This window comes from Cherax quadricarinatus, chromosome 24, assembly GCF_038502225.1.
Source record: "Cherax quadricarinatus isolate ZL_2023a chromosome 24, ASM3850222v1, whole genome shotgun sequence".
NCBI classification, from domain to species: domain Eukaryota; kingdom Metazoa; phylum Arthropoda; class Malacostraca; order Decapoda; family Parastacidae; genus Cherax; species Cherax quadricarinatus.
In genome coordinates, this window is record NC_091315.1 from 41,169,486 (window position 1) to 41,187,039 (window position 17,554).

The 17,554-nt window shown below is 39.6% G+C and overlaps 1 protein-coding gene across 10 annotated transcripts in view; it reads left to right on the plus strand.

Moving 5' to 3' along the window:
• Window positions 1–17,554, plus strand: part of LOC128690974 (mitochondrial protein C2orf69 homolog) — a 97,888-nt gene that overhangs the window by 38,465 nt on the left and 41,869 nt on the right. For 6 of the 10 annotated variants that reach the window (XM_070088421.1, XM_070088420.1, XM_070088417.1 and 3 more), the window contains 2 exons: window positions 4,969–5,119; window positions 11,115–11,242. In XM_070088421.1, the coding sequence (XP_069944522.1) occupies window positions 4,973–5,119; window positions 11,115–11,242 (275 nt within the window). In that variant the 5' untranslated portion in view covers window positions 4,969–4,972. Of the gene's footprint in view, window positions 1–4,968; window positions 5,120–11,077; window positions 11,243–17,554 lie in introns of all 10 variants that reach the window. The other 4 variants (XM_070088424.1, XM_070088422.1, XM_070088425.1 and 1 more) reach the window with 1 other exon arrangement.

Genomic DNA, 17,554 nt, shown 5'->3' on the forward strand with positions numbered 1-17,554 from the left:
GGACAGTTTAAGGGTTAAATGAGGAGTGTTAATACAACATGTCAATGAATCCCTGGTGTTTGCCACACTATTTGCTCTAGCTGGTGCTCAATTGAACTGGTGCTCCCACAAGGTGCTAAGTGGTCCCAGATTTTTTTAATACTGCACACATCAAGTATTAAGACCCATTCTATACTGACCAGACATCTCGGGCCAATCATGCCAAATTTGGAGGCAGGAAAAATGAAACATTGATCTACGTTTGGAGCACTAGCAGTAATAACGTAGATCTACGTTTGGACAGTTTAACTCTTTGACTGTCGCAACCCTAAATCTTGAAGTGTCTTCTGGTGTCTAAAAATTTTTGGGAAAAAAACATTATTTTTCCTTTGAAATGATAGAGACTCTTTTCCCAGTGGTAATGACACCAAAAGTACGAAATTTGATCAAAAACTTACAGAATTATGCTCCCACAAAGTTAGCGATCTCAGCAATGTATACGCATTGGCGATTTTGCCAATTTTGAGCCCTATTTTCAGCCAATTCCATTGTTCCAATCGACCAAACTCATAGCTATTTCTTTAGAACACCAGTTTTTCTATCATTTGAGTACAAGAAACTCACCATTTACTGATTTCAACTACCCAACAAAGTGGTCAGAAATTGGCAATTTGGCCAATTTCACACAAATTAAAAAAGATGCCAATTTCAAAATAGGGTCCAGAATAAACAGTGCAGACATTCGTGGCACTAAAATAACATATCCTCTGTTCATTAGTCACGTCTCCAGGCCTCTCTTATATTATTCTTGCTTTCTATTTTGTTTTTTTATTCACACAAAAAATAGAAGATTTACTGTTATGCAGAATACTGCATTATTGTAAAAATGGTATAAATAATATCAGTCCACTAGTGAAAGAATATTAGACTCCCCAGTTGGTGTGATTTGCTTACTCTTGAACATTGGTAAAAAATTGAACATTTCTGCTACTTTGAGCTCAATTTCAAGGTGGCTTTCATCGTGAAACTAATCAAAATTATCTCTTTCTGTAATATGTTTTCCATTCTGTCAAATGAGACCAAGAAAATGAGAATACAACCATAAATACTGTAGGAAAATACACCTCAAAATCGGCATTTTAATCCAGAAACACGGTCAGAGTTTTTTTTTCTCTCGTGCACTGCGTGCTGCAGGATTTTTTTTATACAGTGCACACTGACCACACAGACCCATTCACATGTAGGCCTACCAGTTTTCTCCTGCTTGATTTGAAGCCACTAGAATTATTGAGTATACATGTACTATATACGTCCGAAACACTAGCCCATAAGACGTAGGGGCTCTGGTGGCCTGGTGGCTAACGCTCTCGCTTCACACAGCGAGGGCCTGGGTTTGATTCCCAGCCAGAGTAGAAACATTGGACGTGTTTCTTTCCACCTGTTGTCTATGTTCCCCATCAGTAAAATGGGTACTTGGGTGTTAGTCGACTGGTGTGGGTCGCATCCCAGGACACTGACCTAATTTGCCCGAAATGCAGAGCATAACAAGGGAGTTTCTATATACTAGTAGTATGTCATTGTTGTCAGCTAGGACTGTATACCTTGTACATGTACTTGTAGTAAATAAAGATATTATTATTATTATTATTATTATTATTATTATTATTATTATTATATATATATACAGCCGAAACAGTCAGAGTTAAGGGTTAACCCTTTCAGGGCTTTGGACGTATTAGTATGGCTTACGCACCAGGGTTTTTAACGTACTAGTACGCCTAAATTCCAGCGCCCTCAAATCTAGTGAGAGAAAGCTGGTAGGCCTACATATGAAAGAATGGGTCTTTGTGGTCAGTGTGCACAGTATAAAAAAAATCCTGAAGCACACAGTGTGTAATGAGAGAAAAAAAAAAAAACTTTGACCGTGTTTTTGGGTTAAAACAGCGAATATGCACTGTATTTTCGTATGGTATTTATTGTTGTATTCTAGTTTTCCTGGTCTCATTTTATAGAATGGAAGACATATTAGAGAAATTGAGATGATTTTGACTGGTTTTACAATGAAAAGTACCTTGAAATTGAGCTCAAAGTAGCAGAAATGTTCGATTTTAACCGAAGTTCAAAAGTAAACAAATCATGCTAAGCGCCCAATACACGTCAACTGGTGAGTCTAATATACTTTCACAAGTGTGTCGATATTATTTATACCATTTCTACACTAATGCAGTAGTCTGCATAACAGTAAATCTTCTATTTTTTGTGAGAATAAAAATTCAAAGTGGAAAGCAAAAGAATGTAAGAGGGGCATGGGGACATGACTAATGCACAGAGGAAATGTTATTTTAGTGCCAGGAATGTCTTTCTTGTTTATTCTGGACCCTATTTGGAAATTGGCATCTTTTGAAATTTGTGTGAAATTGGCAAAATTGCTAAATTTTGACCACTGTATTGGATAGTTGAAATTGGTAGTGTTGGTTTCCTGTACTCATTCGATAGAAAAATTGGAGTTCTAGTGAAATAGTTATGATTTTTGTCAACTAGTACACTGGAATTGGCCGAAAATAGGGCTCAAAGTGGGCAAAATCGCCGCTGCGTAAACATTGTCGAGACCGCTAACTTCGCGAGAGCATAATTCCGTAAGTTTTCCATCAAATTTCATACTTTTGGTGTCATTATGATTGGAAAAAGATTCTCTATCTTTTCATGAGTTTTTTTTTTTTTTTTTTTTTTTTTTTTTTTTTTTTTTTTTTTTTTTTGAAATTTGGGCAACCCTGAGAACGAGTCTGGGAGAGGGCCTAGGGACCCTGAAAGGGTTAAGATTCACAATGCCTGTATAGTGATTATTTCCCAGTAATATCTTGCATGTTGACAGTGCAAGAGCTTGAAAGATCACATAAAATTTGCATAGGACATATTTTACCTTTGATATGCATTTGATGGGTTTCAACAGTTGTCCTACTGCCATAGCATGGACCTGAGCCAGGCTTGTTTTGTGCTTGCCTGGTCAACCAGGTTTTTGCTGCTGGTGACAGTCCGCTGACCCACATACCCATCACAGCTCAGTTGATCTGGCACTAGACAGAGGAAATAGCCAAGTTTTCTCTTGAAGACTTCTACATCTGTTCCAGCAGTGTTTCTGATAATATCTGATAAGATGTTAAAACTCTAGGATCACAGATTTTGATGCAATGTTCTCTTATTGTGCTCCTGCCTTTCACTGGCTTTATTCTACACCATCTACCATATGTCTCACTCCAGTATGTTCTAACAGTGTGCAAATTTGGAACCTGAGGCACCTTAAACACACCACAGCCACCCACCCACTCATCCACTGAACAGTACAATAGGGCCCCACTTATACGGCGGGTTAGGTTCCAGGCTATCGCCGGAAAGCAGACATCACCAGAAAGCAGAACGCCATTTTTTTCCATTTATAAATGCATATAAATGCCAGACAAGAAGTTTACACTAAATTATACTAAGTTAGTAATAGAACTAGGCATGAAAAACACACAAAGTAAATTACATTCACAGTACATTCATTACTTATCTTAAAGTATTTGTAATCTTAATGTAGGGAGAGAGGTGAGTAGTACTTATTTGTAGGAAGTCAGGTGCAGGTAGCCCAGGTGTAGGTAGCACTGGCTCCCCGTCTCATACTTAATATACGATATTTAAAACAGCCCAGAGAGTTAAAATACACATACAGTACACTCATTATTTACCTTAAAATATGTGTAGTCTTAATGTAGGAAGAGAGGTGATTAGTATTAATTTGTAGGAAGTCAGTGTAGGTAGCCGGTAGGTGTAGCCCGCCTGGGCTACACCTACCGGCGTTTAACTAGTAAACGAGAGAGAGAACGAGATACAGAGTTGAGACAATGTAAGAACACAAACTGAACAGGTAGTGGGCGATCACTTGATCAGGCGAAATAAATGGGTATTAATATGTGTCTACTTTTAGTTCATTCACGTACGTTTGTAAGAGTTTGTAAAACATTTACCTCAATATTTTTTTATTATAATAATTACCTCACAATACAAATATTCTTACATTGTGTACAAGTTGTACAATTTAGTACAGAATGAACAAACAGCAACACACTATTTTTAGAGGGAATGAAGATATTATCATTATTATTATTATTATTACATATTATTATTATTATTATTACATATTATTATTATTATTATTATTATTATTATTAATTGTCATTATAAAAATCACTAAACCCACAAGGGTCATGAATTGCTATATATAGAGTGAAGGCGTATGAAAAGAATATTTTTCTGCAGTTATCCCCCAGTTTGGCTAGAGAAAACATAATTCTTCCAACACTACCTATACAGCCGCTTTGTAAACAAATCTCATATTTACGTCAATTTTTATTCTGTGAGTGTATGTATTATGTTTATATTCTATGTAACAGGTTTCATATATAATTTTGAGGACAATATCATAGATGGATTAATGAAAATGCCTATATTAATGTAAAATAAGACATTTAATGTGCTCAAGAGTGATTATTATTACGTAGTATTGGCGTCGTGAGTAGAGAGACTCTTAGCGATTTTAATGTGTACCTGCACACCAGCACAGTGTGTAAGTATATTTAGGTACAGGTACACATAAGTATAATTATCAGAGTACATATAAAATACACAGTAACTTTAAAATACTTGAAATTTTGGAAAGTTTCCTGACATAATAGATGTGGTCACGGAGAATGTAAACAAACTGGGTGGGGCATGCCGTATTTGAAAGACTGCTTGCCGTATAGCAAATTTTGGTCATAATTTGACATTGCCGTATTAGCGGAGCGCCATAGAGCGGGACCCTACTGTATTTAGATTTATCATAATTTATCATCAGAGAAATTCATGTATAGATATTGAACCAACCTGATGATGTACTGTACTTTACTATGGGTCTGGGAATGATCACTACCATAGCTCAGTTTTCAGCAATGATTTCTTTAACAATTTCAGACTAATGAGTGGGAAAATAGAAGGTCCAGAGGTACTGCAGCTTGGTGCTGTGAGTGTCCCCAGTGGGCTGAGTAATGACTTGATATATGCCTCCACTTCTTCAGCCTCGCACTCCACATCAGTGCTTGCTTTCTTTGGTGGTGATGTGCAGGTACTCTTTATGCTTCTGTTTTATTTTAGTATTTTCAAAATTCTTCAGAGTTAGATTCATAGAGCTCATCGTGAATTCAGAATCAACGAAAATGGCCACAAGGTATAATAATTTCAGATTTGGCTTCATTTTTTGTTTTACAGGCCATCTATTTAAATATTGTTAATCTAGTTAGTATTAACATTTACAAGGAAGAGTAATTTGGGCATTCTTGTGGATTGTTTACAATTTTGGGGTTGCAAACAAAATAGGCACTAAAAAAAGCTAGAAAAATAGAAGCTCATTGCAAGCATTTATTTATAGTAAAACTCGAAGCATTTGAATGAGGATGCGCTTGAATTTAGGGGTTTGACTATATGTTATATAAAATTACTTATGAAATGTATATCATTTCACTGTAATAGTCTTTGATATACAGGTCTCCCTCAACATTCACGTTTTCAGCTTTCGCGGGCTTCACACATTCGCGAATTCCCAACCGCCAAATTCCCAGCCACCAAATTCCCAGCCGCCAAATCATATTCAAGTTTCCCGCCACCTGCGAGTCCCTACTACCCTCCCACCGACCCCCGCAACTAGCAGCCAGCCCTCCCACCACTCAGTGTGGTGAGTGTTTTGTTTGTTCATTATTTGCTATTAAACTACAGTATAAATAATGTAAACCCATTCATGACTGCATATTGGAATGGCTATTCGGACAGGTATTAGACGGTGACATCATGTGTTTACTCTTGAACACAGCAAAGAATCAAACATTTCTGCTACAGCTAATAATAACAATAGTAATAATAATAATAATAATAATAATAATAATAATAATAATAATAATAATAAATACGATATAATTGAAGGAAGTTGTACAAAAATACGAGGGAGTGGTTGACACATCGTCAGTGTGGCTTTGTTTATGCTGGAGTGAGCATTAGTCTCCGTGCTCTTCCAAACATTTCACAATAATTCATTGTTTGGTGCTTGTAGATTGAGTGCGACTGGAGTGGTAGAGGCAGTGGTAGAGGCAGTGGTAGAGGCAGCGATTGAGGCAGCTGTTGAGGCAGCTGTTGAGGCAGCGATTGAGGCAGCGATTGAGGCAGTGGGTGAGGCAGCTGTTGAGGCTGCTGTTGAGGCAGCGATTGAGGCAGTGGTTGAGGCAGCAATTGAGGCAGCAATTGAGGCAGCTGTTGAGGCAGCGATTGAGGCAGCTGTTGAGGCAGCGATTGAGGCAGCGATTGAGGCAGCTGTTGAGGCAGCGATTGAGGCAGTGGGTGAGGCAGCTGTTGAGGCAGCGGTTGAGGCAGCTGTTGAGGCAGCGATTGAGGCAGTGGTTGAGGCAGCTGTTGAGGCAGTGGTTGAGGCAGCTGTTGAGGCAGCGATTGAGGCAGCGATTGAGGCAGTGGTTGAGGCAGTGGTTGAGGCAGCTGTTGAGGCAATGATTGAGGCAGCTGTTAAGGCAGCGATTGAGGCAGTGGTTGAGGCAGCTGTTGAGGCAGTGGGTGAGGCAGTGTGTGAGGCAGCTGTTGAGGCAGCGATTGAGGCAGTGGTTGAGGCAGCTGTTGAGGCAGCGATTGAGGCAGTGGTTGAGGCAGCGATTGAGGCAGTGGGTGAGGCTGCTGTTGAGGCAGCGATTGAGGCAGTGGTTGAGGGAGCTATTGAGGCAGCAATTGAGGCAGTGGGTGAGGCAGCTGTTGAGGCAGCGATTGAGGCAGCTGTTGAGGCAGCGATTGAGGCAGTGGGTGAGACAGCTGTTGAGGCAGTGGGTGAGGCAGCTGTTGAGGCAGCGATTGAGGCAGCGATTGAGGCAGCTGTTGAGGCAGCGATTGAGGCAGCTGTTGAGGCAGCTGTTGAGGCAGCGATTGAGGCAGTGGTTGAGGCAGCTGTTGAGGCAGTGGGTGAGGCAGCGATTGAGGCAGTGGGTGAGGCTGCTGTTGAGGCAGCGATTGAGGCAGTGGTTGAGGGAGCTGTTGAGGCAGCAATTGAGGCAGTGGGTGAGGCAGCTGTTGAGGCAGCGATTGAGGCAGCTGTTGAGGCAGCGATTGAGGCAGTGGGTGAGACAGCTGTTGAGGCAGCGATTGAGGCAGTGGGTGAGGCAGCTGTTGAGGTAGTGATTGAGGCAGTGGTTGAGGCAGCTGTTGAGGCAGCTGTTGAGGCAGCTGTTGAGGCAGCGATTGAGGCAGTGGGTGAGACAGCTGTTGAGGCAGTGGGTGAGGCAGCTGTTGAGGCAGCGATTGAGGCAGTGGTTGAGGCAGCTGTTGAGGCAGCGATTGAGGCAGCGATTGAGGCAGCGATTGAGGCAGTGGTTGAGGCAGCTGTTGAGGCAGCGATTGAGGCAGTGGGTGAGGCAGCTGTTGAGGCAGCAATGGTTGAGGCAGCTGTTGAGGCAGCGATTGAGGCAGTGGTTGAGGCAGCTGTTGAGGCAGCGATTGAGGCAGTGGGTGAGGCAGCTGTTGAGGCAGCTGTTGAGGCAGCTGTTGAGGCAGCGGTTGAGGCAGCGATTGAGGCAGTGGTTGAGGCAGCGGTTGAGGCAGTGGTATTTAATAACATACATGTTATTAATAATAATAATACATGTTATTAATAATATGTACTATTATTATTTATAACATATATGTTATTAAATACCACTGCCTCAACTGCTGAATTATTGTGAAATGTTTGGAAGAGCACGGAGACTAATGCTCACTCCAACATAAACAAAGCCACACTGACGATGTGTCAACCACTCCCTCGTATTTTTGTACAATTTCCTTCTTCAATTATATCGTATTATTATTATTATTATTATTATTATTATTATTATTACTATTGTTATTATTAGCAGTAGCAGAAATGCTTGATTCTTTGCTGTGTTCAAGAGTAAACACATGATGTCACCGTCCAATACCTGTCCGAATAGCCATTCCAATATGCAGTCATGAATGGGTTTACATTATTTATACTGTAGTTTAATAGCAAATAATGAACAAACAAAACACTCACCACACTGAGTGGTGGGAGGGCTGGCTGCCAGTTGCGGGGGTCGGAGGGAGGGTAGTAGGGACTCGCAGTGGTTGAGGAAGTGGTGGAGGCATTGGTGGAGTCTGTGGTATTTAATAACATACATGTTATTAAAGCATAACATGTATATTTTTAGTACAGTTTATGACGTTTTCATGTATTTTATGGTTGTTCACGGTTCAACAAGTTAAGGAAGCAGTATTGTATTATATTTCCCTACAATATATTGGGGCACCAAACATTCACGGTTTTTCAACATTCGCGAGGCTCTTGATCCCCTAACCCTCGCGAATGTTGAGGGAGACCTGTATATCAATTACACACAAATTTCAAAAGATGCCACTTTCCAAATAGGGTCCAGAATAAACAAGACACAGACATTCCTGGCACTAAAATAACATTTCCTCTGTTCATTAGTCACGTCCCCAGGCCTCTGTTATGTTTCTTTTGCTTTCCACTTTGAATTTTTATTCTCACAAAAAATAGAAGATTGACTGTTATGCAGACTACTGCATTAGTGTAGAAATGGTATAAATAATAACAGCGCACTTGTGAAAGAATATTAGACTCACCAGTTGATGTGTATTGGACACATGGCATGATTTGTTTACTTTTGAACATTTCTGCTAATTTGAACCCAATTTCAAGGTATGTACTTTTCATTGTGAAACCAATCAGAATCATTTCAATTTCTGTAATATGGCTTCCATTCTATAAAATGATACCTGGAAAACTAGAATACAACCATAAATACCATACGAAAATACACTGCACAGTCGCTGTTTTAAACCAAAAACACGGTCAGAGTTTTTTTTCTCATTATGCACTGTGTGCTGCAGGAATTTTTTTTATACTGTGCTCACTGACCACATAGACCCATTCTTTCATATGTAGGCCTACTAGCTTTCTCTCGCTTGATTTGAAGGGGCTAGAATTTATGCGTACTTGTATGGCACCAACCCTGAAAGGGTTAAATAAGCAATAGAGCTGTATGTACTGTATGTGCTAAAAAATGCACATACAGTACACACATTACTATCCTTAAAATATTTTCATCCTTAACTTATAGTAAGTGGTGAATATATTTATAGTAGGAAGTCTGAATGAATTAAGAATAGGTACAATTGAAAACTTCTGCATTAGCAAAATACTGTAAAGTGAAGCACTTTAAAGTGGGGCCCTCCTGTATAGTAAACCAGAGGAAGTGAAGACATTGGCAGCAGGAAATGCTTTAATACAACATTTTGCCCAAGACTGAGCAAATGAACACAACAAGGTCAGGCTTGGAGTAAGGCAACTCACATATGAGGTCATGAAATTGTAAGACCATGTTTAGGGGAAGTCAGGTATTAGTGGGAGCTCAGTAAGGGATAACGTGACAATTTTATTATTTATTTTATAAATTGTGGACGATGTGACACTAATTGTGGCCAATATATACATTCCACTGTTTTGCTCATTGGTTTTGGCAAGGTGGATCACTGCTGCTGCTTCCAAAATTCGGTGCTCGGGTCGTTGTTCTTCCCTAGTCCATTATTTGAGAATGGAGGTTATGATGGACTACAAATGAATTGTTAATTTTATTCCTCCTGCTGGCACATTTGTTCCTGAAGGCATTTCTGAAAGTCTCTTCCAGTTTTACTGATATAGATGTGATCACAACCACTACACAGTATGCTCTATAATCTGCTGTGCAAATATCTCTGGGTTTAGAGCTTCTGGTTATCTTTTTTAATAGTTTTGGTAGTAAGGACTGCTACATCCATGTTGGCTTTTATGACAGTTGGGGAGATGGTGATGGTAGTCTGTCCAGTGGGAAGGGCCAATAGTCTATTGATGTTAGTATCTTCTTGGGGTGTGGTTTGTATGTTTGCCCAAAATGCCTAGCCATGCTAGGTGTTCTAGTGGCCCCCTCTGTAATTATTATTTTACTACATGTAAACCACACAATAACCAAAATCTGTAAACCCTGCATTATAATCCTTATAGAGAATAAACTTTGATTTTTTTTATTTGATTTGATTTGATTCCTCATACATAGTACACCCCAAGAGGATACCAACAACGACACAGATGACACGTGGTCCTCCTCGCTGGACATTCTACCATCACCATCACCCGAGTTCTTCGAAAAGCCAACATGGATGTAGCAGTCTTTACCAGCAAAACAATTAAAAAAGATAACCAGAAGATCTAAACCCAGAACTATTTACACAATTATAGAGCATTTCATGTGGTGGTTGTGATCAATTTTACTTTAGTAAGACTGACAGAGACTTTCATACATGCTTTCAGGAACATAAATTTACTAGCAGGAGGAATAAATCCAGCAATGAATTTGTAGTCCATCATAACCTTCATTCATAAGAAGAACATAAGAAAGAAGGAACACTGCAGCAGGCCTACTGACCTATGTAAAGCAGGTCCATGTCACCCTCTGGCTTAGCCCAATGACCCACCTAGTCAGGTCACTTCCACTTAAGGAAGGAGCACGGCATCAGACCTAGTAGCACAAGCTAGTCAGGTCCAACTCACACCCACTCATGTATTTATCTAACCTATTTTTAAAACTACCCAACATTTTAGCCTCTGTAACTGTACTCGGGAGTTTGTTCCACTCATCCACAACTCTATTACCAAAACCAGTGCTTTCCTATAGTCTTCCTGAATCTGAATTTTTCCAACTTGAAACCATTGCTGTGAGTCCTGTCTTGGCTGGAAATTTTCTCAAGTAATAGACTGGGGAAGAGCACAACTGTTACACTACAGGAGCAACTGGGCCAGACAGAATTTTGGAAGCAGTAGCAGTTATCTGCCCTACCAAAACCATTGGGCACAATAGCAGAATGTACATGTTGGCCACATGTGTTGCCCACATTGTTCAGGATTTATATAATTATAAAAATTTGTCACTGTACCCCCCCTTTCTCTTTCCCCTTTTCACTTATATCTGACCTCACCTCACAGATGTACAACTACTAATGAAGCAAAACTTTTGTGGCAGGACTACCCAGAGAATATGCTTGCTCACCGTGACAACAAGCACTATGTTGAATGGTCACTGACAAGTGTAGCAGCATTACTTGCTACAAAGTTTCCAACACATCATATTTTTGTTGTCAAACCTAACAGGTAGGTTTAAAATGAATAGCTTGCTAGACTATACTTAACATTTTTGTGATAAAGCACACTTTTGTTCAATTAATCTATAATTAGTGCCTTATTCCTTCAGTAATTTCACTCTGAGTGGATGGCCACAGCAGCCAAGATTGTAGATGTACTTTATACGTATATTCTTCTTTCAACAAACTGGCTGTATCCCACTGAGGATATATATATATATATATATATATATATATTTATTATTATTATTATCACACCGGCCGATTCCCACCAAGGCAGGGTGGCCCGAAAAAGAAAAACTTTCACCATCATTCACTCCATCACTGTCTTGCCAGAAGGGTGCTTTACACTACAGTTTTTAAACTGCAACATTAACACCCCTCCTTCAGAGTGCAGGCACTGTACTTCCCATCTCCAGGACTCAAGTCCGGCCTGCCGGTTTCCCTGAATCCCTTCATAAATGTTACTTTGCTCACACTCCAACAGCACGTCAAGTATTAAAAACCATTTGTCTCCATTCACTCCTATCAAACACGCTCACGCATGCCTGCTGGAAGTCCAAGCCCCTCGCACACAAAACCTCCTTTACCCCCTCCCTCCAACCCTTCCTAGGCCGACCCCTACCCCGCCTTCCTTCCACTACAGACTGATACACTCTTGAAGTCATTCTGTTTCGCTCCATTCTCTCTACATGTCCGAACCACCTCAACAACCCTTCCTCAGCCCTCTGGACAACAGTTTTGGTAATCCCGCACCTCCTCCTAACTTCCAAACTACGAATTCTCTGCATTATATTCACACCACACATTGCCCTCAGACATGACATCTCCACTGCCTCCAGCCTTCTCCTCGCTGCAACATTCATCACCCACGCTTCACACCCATATAAGAGCGTTGGTAAAACTATACTCTCATACATTCCCCTCTTTGCCTCCAAGGACAAAGTTCTTTGTCTCCACAGACTCCTAAGTGCACCACTCACTCTTTTTCCCTCATCAATTCTATGATTCACCTCATCTTTCATAGACCCATCCGCTGACACGTCCACTCCCAAATATCTGAATACGTTCACATCCTCCATACTCTCTCCCTCCAATCTGATATTCAATCTTTCATCACCTAATCTTTTTGTTATCCTCATAACCTTACTCTTTCCTGTATTCACCTTTAATTTTCTTCTTTTGCACACCCTACCAAATTCATCCACCAATCTCTGCAACTTCTCTTCAGAATCTCCCAAGAGCACAGTGTCATCAGCAAAGAGCAGCTGTGACAACTCCCACTTTGTGTGTGATTCTTTATCTTTTAACTCCACGCCTCTTGCCAAGACCCTCGCATTTACTTCTCTTACAACCCCATCTATAAATATATTAAACAACCACGGTGACATCACACATCCTTGTCTAAGGCCTACTTTTACTGGGAAAAAATTTCCCTCTTTCCTACATACTCTAACTTGAGCCTCACTATCTTCGTAAAAACTCTTCACTGCTTTCAGTAACCTACCTCCTACACCATACACTTGCAACATCTGCCACATTGCCCCCCTATCTACCCTGTCATACGCCTTTTCCAAATCCATAAATGCCACAAAGACATCTTTAGCCTTATCTAAATACTGTTCACTTATATGTTTCACTGTAAACACCTGGTCCACACACCCCCTACCTTTCCTAAAGCCTCCTTGTTCATCTGCTATCCTATTCTCCGTCTTACTCTTAATTCTTTCAATTATAACTCTACCATACACTTTACCAGGTACACTCAACAGACTTATCCCCCTATAATTTTTGCACTCTCTTTTATCCCCTTTGCCTTTATACAAAGGAACTATGCATGCTCTCTGCCAATCCCTAGGTACCTTACCCTCTTCCATACATTTATTAAATAATTGCACCAACCACTCCAAAACTATATCCCCACCTGCTTTTAACATTTCTATCTTTATCCCATCAATCCCGGCTGCCTTACCCCCTTTCATTTTACCTACTGCCTCACGAACTTCCCCCACACTCACAACTGGCTCTTCCTCACTCCTACAAGATGTTATTCCTCCTTGCCCTATACACGAAATCACAGCTTCCCTATCTTCATCAACATTTAACAATTCCTCAAAATATTCCTTCCATCTTCCCAATACCTCTAACTCTCCATTTAATAACTCTCCTCTCCTATTTTTAACTGACAAATCCATTTGTTCTCTAGGCTTTCTTAACTTGTTAATCTCACTCCAAAACTTTTTCTTATTTTCAACAAAATTTGTTGATAACATCTCACCCACTCTCTCATTTGCTCTCTTTTTACATTGCTTCACCACTCTCTTAACTTCTCTCTTTTTCTCCATATACTCTTCCCTCCTTGCATCACTTCTACTTTGTAAAAACTTCTCATATGCTAACTTTTTCTCCCTTACTACTCTCTTTACATCATCATTCCACCAATCGCTCCTCTTCCCTCCTGCACCCACTTTCCTGTAACCACAAACTTCTGCTGAACACTCTAACACTACATTTTTAAACCTACCCCATACCTCTTCGACCCCATTGCCTATGCTCTCATTAGCCCATCTATCCTCCAATAGCTGTTTATATCTTACCCTAACTGCCTCCTCTTTTAGTTTATAAACCTTCACCTCTCTCTTCCCTGATGCTTCTATTCTCCTTGTATCCCATCTACCTTTTACTCTCAGTGTAGCTACAACTAGAAAGTGATCTGATATATCTGTGGCCCCTCTATAAACATGTACATCCTGAAGTCTACTCAACAGTCTTTTATCTACCAATACATAATCCAACAAACTACTGTCATTTCGCCCTACATCATATCGTGTATACTTATTTATCCTCTTTTTCTTAAAATATGTATTACCTATAACTAAACCCCTTTCTATACAAAGTTCAATCAAAGGGCTCCCATTATCATTTACACCTGGCACCCCAAACTTACCTACCACACCCTCTCTAAAAGTTTCTCCTACTTTAGCATTCAAGTCCCCTACCACAATTACTCTCTCACTTGGTTCAAAGGCTCCTATACATTCACTTAACATCTCCCAAAATCTCTCTCTCTCCTCTGCATTCCTCTCTTCTCCAGGTGCATACACGCTTATTATGACCCACTTCTCGCATCCAACCTTTACTTTAATCCACATAATTCTTGAATTTACACATTCATATTCTCTTTTCTCCTTCCATAACTGATCATTTAACATTACTGCTACCCCTTCCTTTGCTCTAACTCTCTCAGATACTCCAGATTTAATCCCATTTATTTCCCCCCACTGAAACTCTCCTACCCCCTTCAGCTTTGTTTCGCTTAGGGCCAGGACATCCAACTTCTTTTCATTCATAACATCAGCAATCATCTGTTTCTTGTCATCCGCACTACATCCACGCACATTTAAGCAACCCAGTTTTATAAAGTTTTTCTTCTTCTCTTTTTTAGTAATTGTATACAGGAGAAGGGGTTACTAGCCCATTGCTCCCGGCATTTTAGTCGCCTCATACGACACGCATGGCTTACGGAGGAAAGATTCTTTTCCACTTCCCCATGGACAATAGAAGAAATAAAAAAGAACAAGAGCTATTTAGAAAAAGGAGAAAAACCTAGATGTATGTATATATATATATGCATGTGCGTGTCTGTGAAGTGTGACCAAAGTGTAAGTAGGAGTAGCAAGATATCCCTGTTATCTTAGCGTGTTTATGAGACAGAAAAAGAAACCAGCAATCCTACCATCATGCAAAACAGTTACAGGTTTTTGTTTCACAGTCATCTGGCAGGACGGTAGTACTTCCCTGGGTGGTTGCTGTCTACCAACCTACTACCTCTATATATATATATATATATATATATATATATTTATTTATTTATATATTTATTTATTTATATATATATATATATATATATATATATATATATATATATATATATATATATATATATATATATTTATATATATATATATATATTTATATTTATATATTTATTTATTTATTTATTTATTTATTTATTTATTTATTCTTCTTCTTTCAACACATCGGCCATATCCCACCAAGGCAGGGTGGCCCAAAAGGAAAAACGAAAGTTTCTCCTTTTACATTTAGTAATATATACAGGAGAAGGGGTTACTAGCCCCTTGCTCCTGGCATTTTAGTCGCCTCTTACAACACGCATGGCTTACGGAGGAAGAATTCTGATCCACTTCCCCATGGAGAATATATATATATATATATATATATATATATATATATATATATATATATATATATATATATATATATATATATATATATATATATATATATATATATATATATATATCCAACCTCTCCTCGCTTAACAACAAGGTTCTCTTCCTAAGAGTAGATCGGTAAGTAAATTGGTTGTTAAGCGAGGAGCATGCTATACTGGTAGTGGGTTTGTGTCAACCATCTTTAGATTTTTTTTTTAATGTCACCTTTGCACTATTTATAACATTTCTGGTACATGTATATTTTTAAATGTTTTTAGAGTAGTGTACTGTATATTGTAATAAACAGAATAGAGGAAATCAGCTCTGATATACATTATTTAGGTATGCATACTGGTCAGAGAGCCTGTTGTAAGTCCAAGTCATTGGTAAACGAGTACATCGCTAAGTGAGGAGAGGCTGTATTGTAATAAAAAGAATAGAGGAAATCAGCTGTATTACAGTAGGGCCCCATTTATGTGGCAGGTTAGGTTCCAGGCTACCCCCGTAAAGCGGAAATCTCCGTAAAGTGGAACACCCTTTTTTTCCACTTATAAATGCATAGAAATTAAATTATGGGGAATCAAGTACAAAATGGGAATTGACACAGTTACTTTTTGCTGATGATACTATGCTCATGGGAGATTCTAAAGAAAAATTGCAAAGGTTAGTGGATGAGTTTGGGAGTGTGTGTAAAGGTAGAAAGTTGAAAGTGAACATAGAAAAGAGTAAGGTGATGAGGGTATCAAATGATTTAGATAAAGAGAAATTGGATATCAAATTGGGGAGGAGGAGTATGGAAGAAGTGAATGTTTTCAGATACTTGGGAGTTGACGTGTCGGCGGATGGATTTATGAAGGATGAGTTAATCATAGCATTGATGAGGGAAAAAAGGTGAGTGGTGCGTTGAGGTATATGCGGAGACAAAAAACGTTATCTATGGAGGCAAAGAAGGGAATGTATGAAAGTATAGTAGTACCAACACTCTTATATGGGTGTGAAGCTTGGGTTGTGAATGCAGCAGCAAGGAGGCGGTTGGAGGCAGTGGAGATGTCCTGTCTAAGGGCAATGTGTGGTGTAAATATTATGCAAAAAATTCGGAGTGTGGAAATTAGGAGAAGATGTGGAGTTAATAAAAGTATTAGTCAGAGGGCTGAAGAGGGGTTGTTGAGGTGGTTTGGTCATTTAGAGAGAATGGATCAAGGTAGAATGACATGGAGAGCGTATAAATCTGTAGGGGAAGGAAGGCGGGGTAGGGGTCGTCCTCGAAAAGATTGGAGGGAGGGGGTAAAGGAGGTTTTGTGGGCGAGGGACTTGGACTTCCAGCAAGCGTGCGTGAGCGTGTTAGATAGGAATGAATGGAGACAAATGGTATTTGGGACCTGACGATCTGTTGGAGTGTGAGCAGGGTAATATTTAGTAGAGGGATTCATGGAAACCGGTTATTTTTATATAGCCGGACTTGAGTTCTGGAAATGGGAAGTACAATGCCTGCACTCTAAAGGAGGGGTTTGGGATATTAGCAGTTTGGAGGGATATGTTGTGTATCTTTATAGGTATATGCTTCTAAACTGTTGTGTTCTAAGCACCTCTGCAAAAACAGTGATTATGTGTGAGTGAGGTGAAAGTGTTGAATGATGATGAAAGTATTTTCTTTTTGGGGATTTTCTTTCTTTTTTGGGTCACCCTGCCTCGGTGGGAGGCGGCCGACTTGTTAAAAAAAAATATATAAAAAAAATTTGTGCTGTGGAAGCTAGTGTGGGACCTACACATTTGACTACAATAAATACTCACCTCACCTTACATTAAGACTACAAATATTTTAATGTAAGTAATGAGTGTACTGTGTGTGCAATTTAGTTTTTATTGCTTTTTAATACCTAGTTACAGTAGACCGTCATTTAGCATGCGTTTAGTTGACATGATTTGGGTATAGCACAATTGAAGAATTGTGGCACAATTTTATGTAACACACAGTAAAATTAATTTAACATGGTTCAGTTTGCAGGAAGGAAAAAAAATTCTCTTTTCCTCAAGCGGCTGCCTTGTTGTGGATCAGCTGGGGAAAGCTCCTGCCATCTCCTGCCACT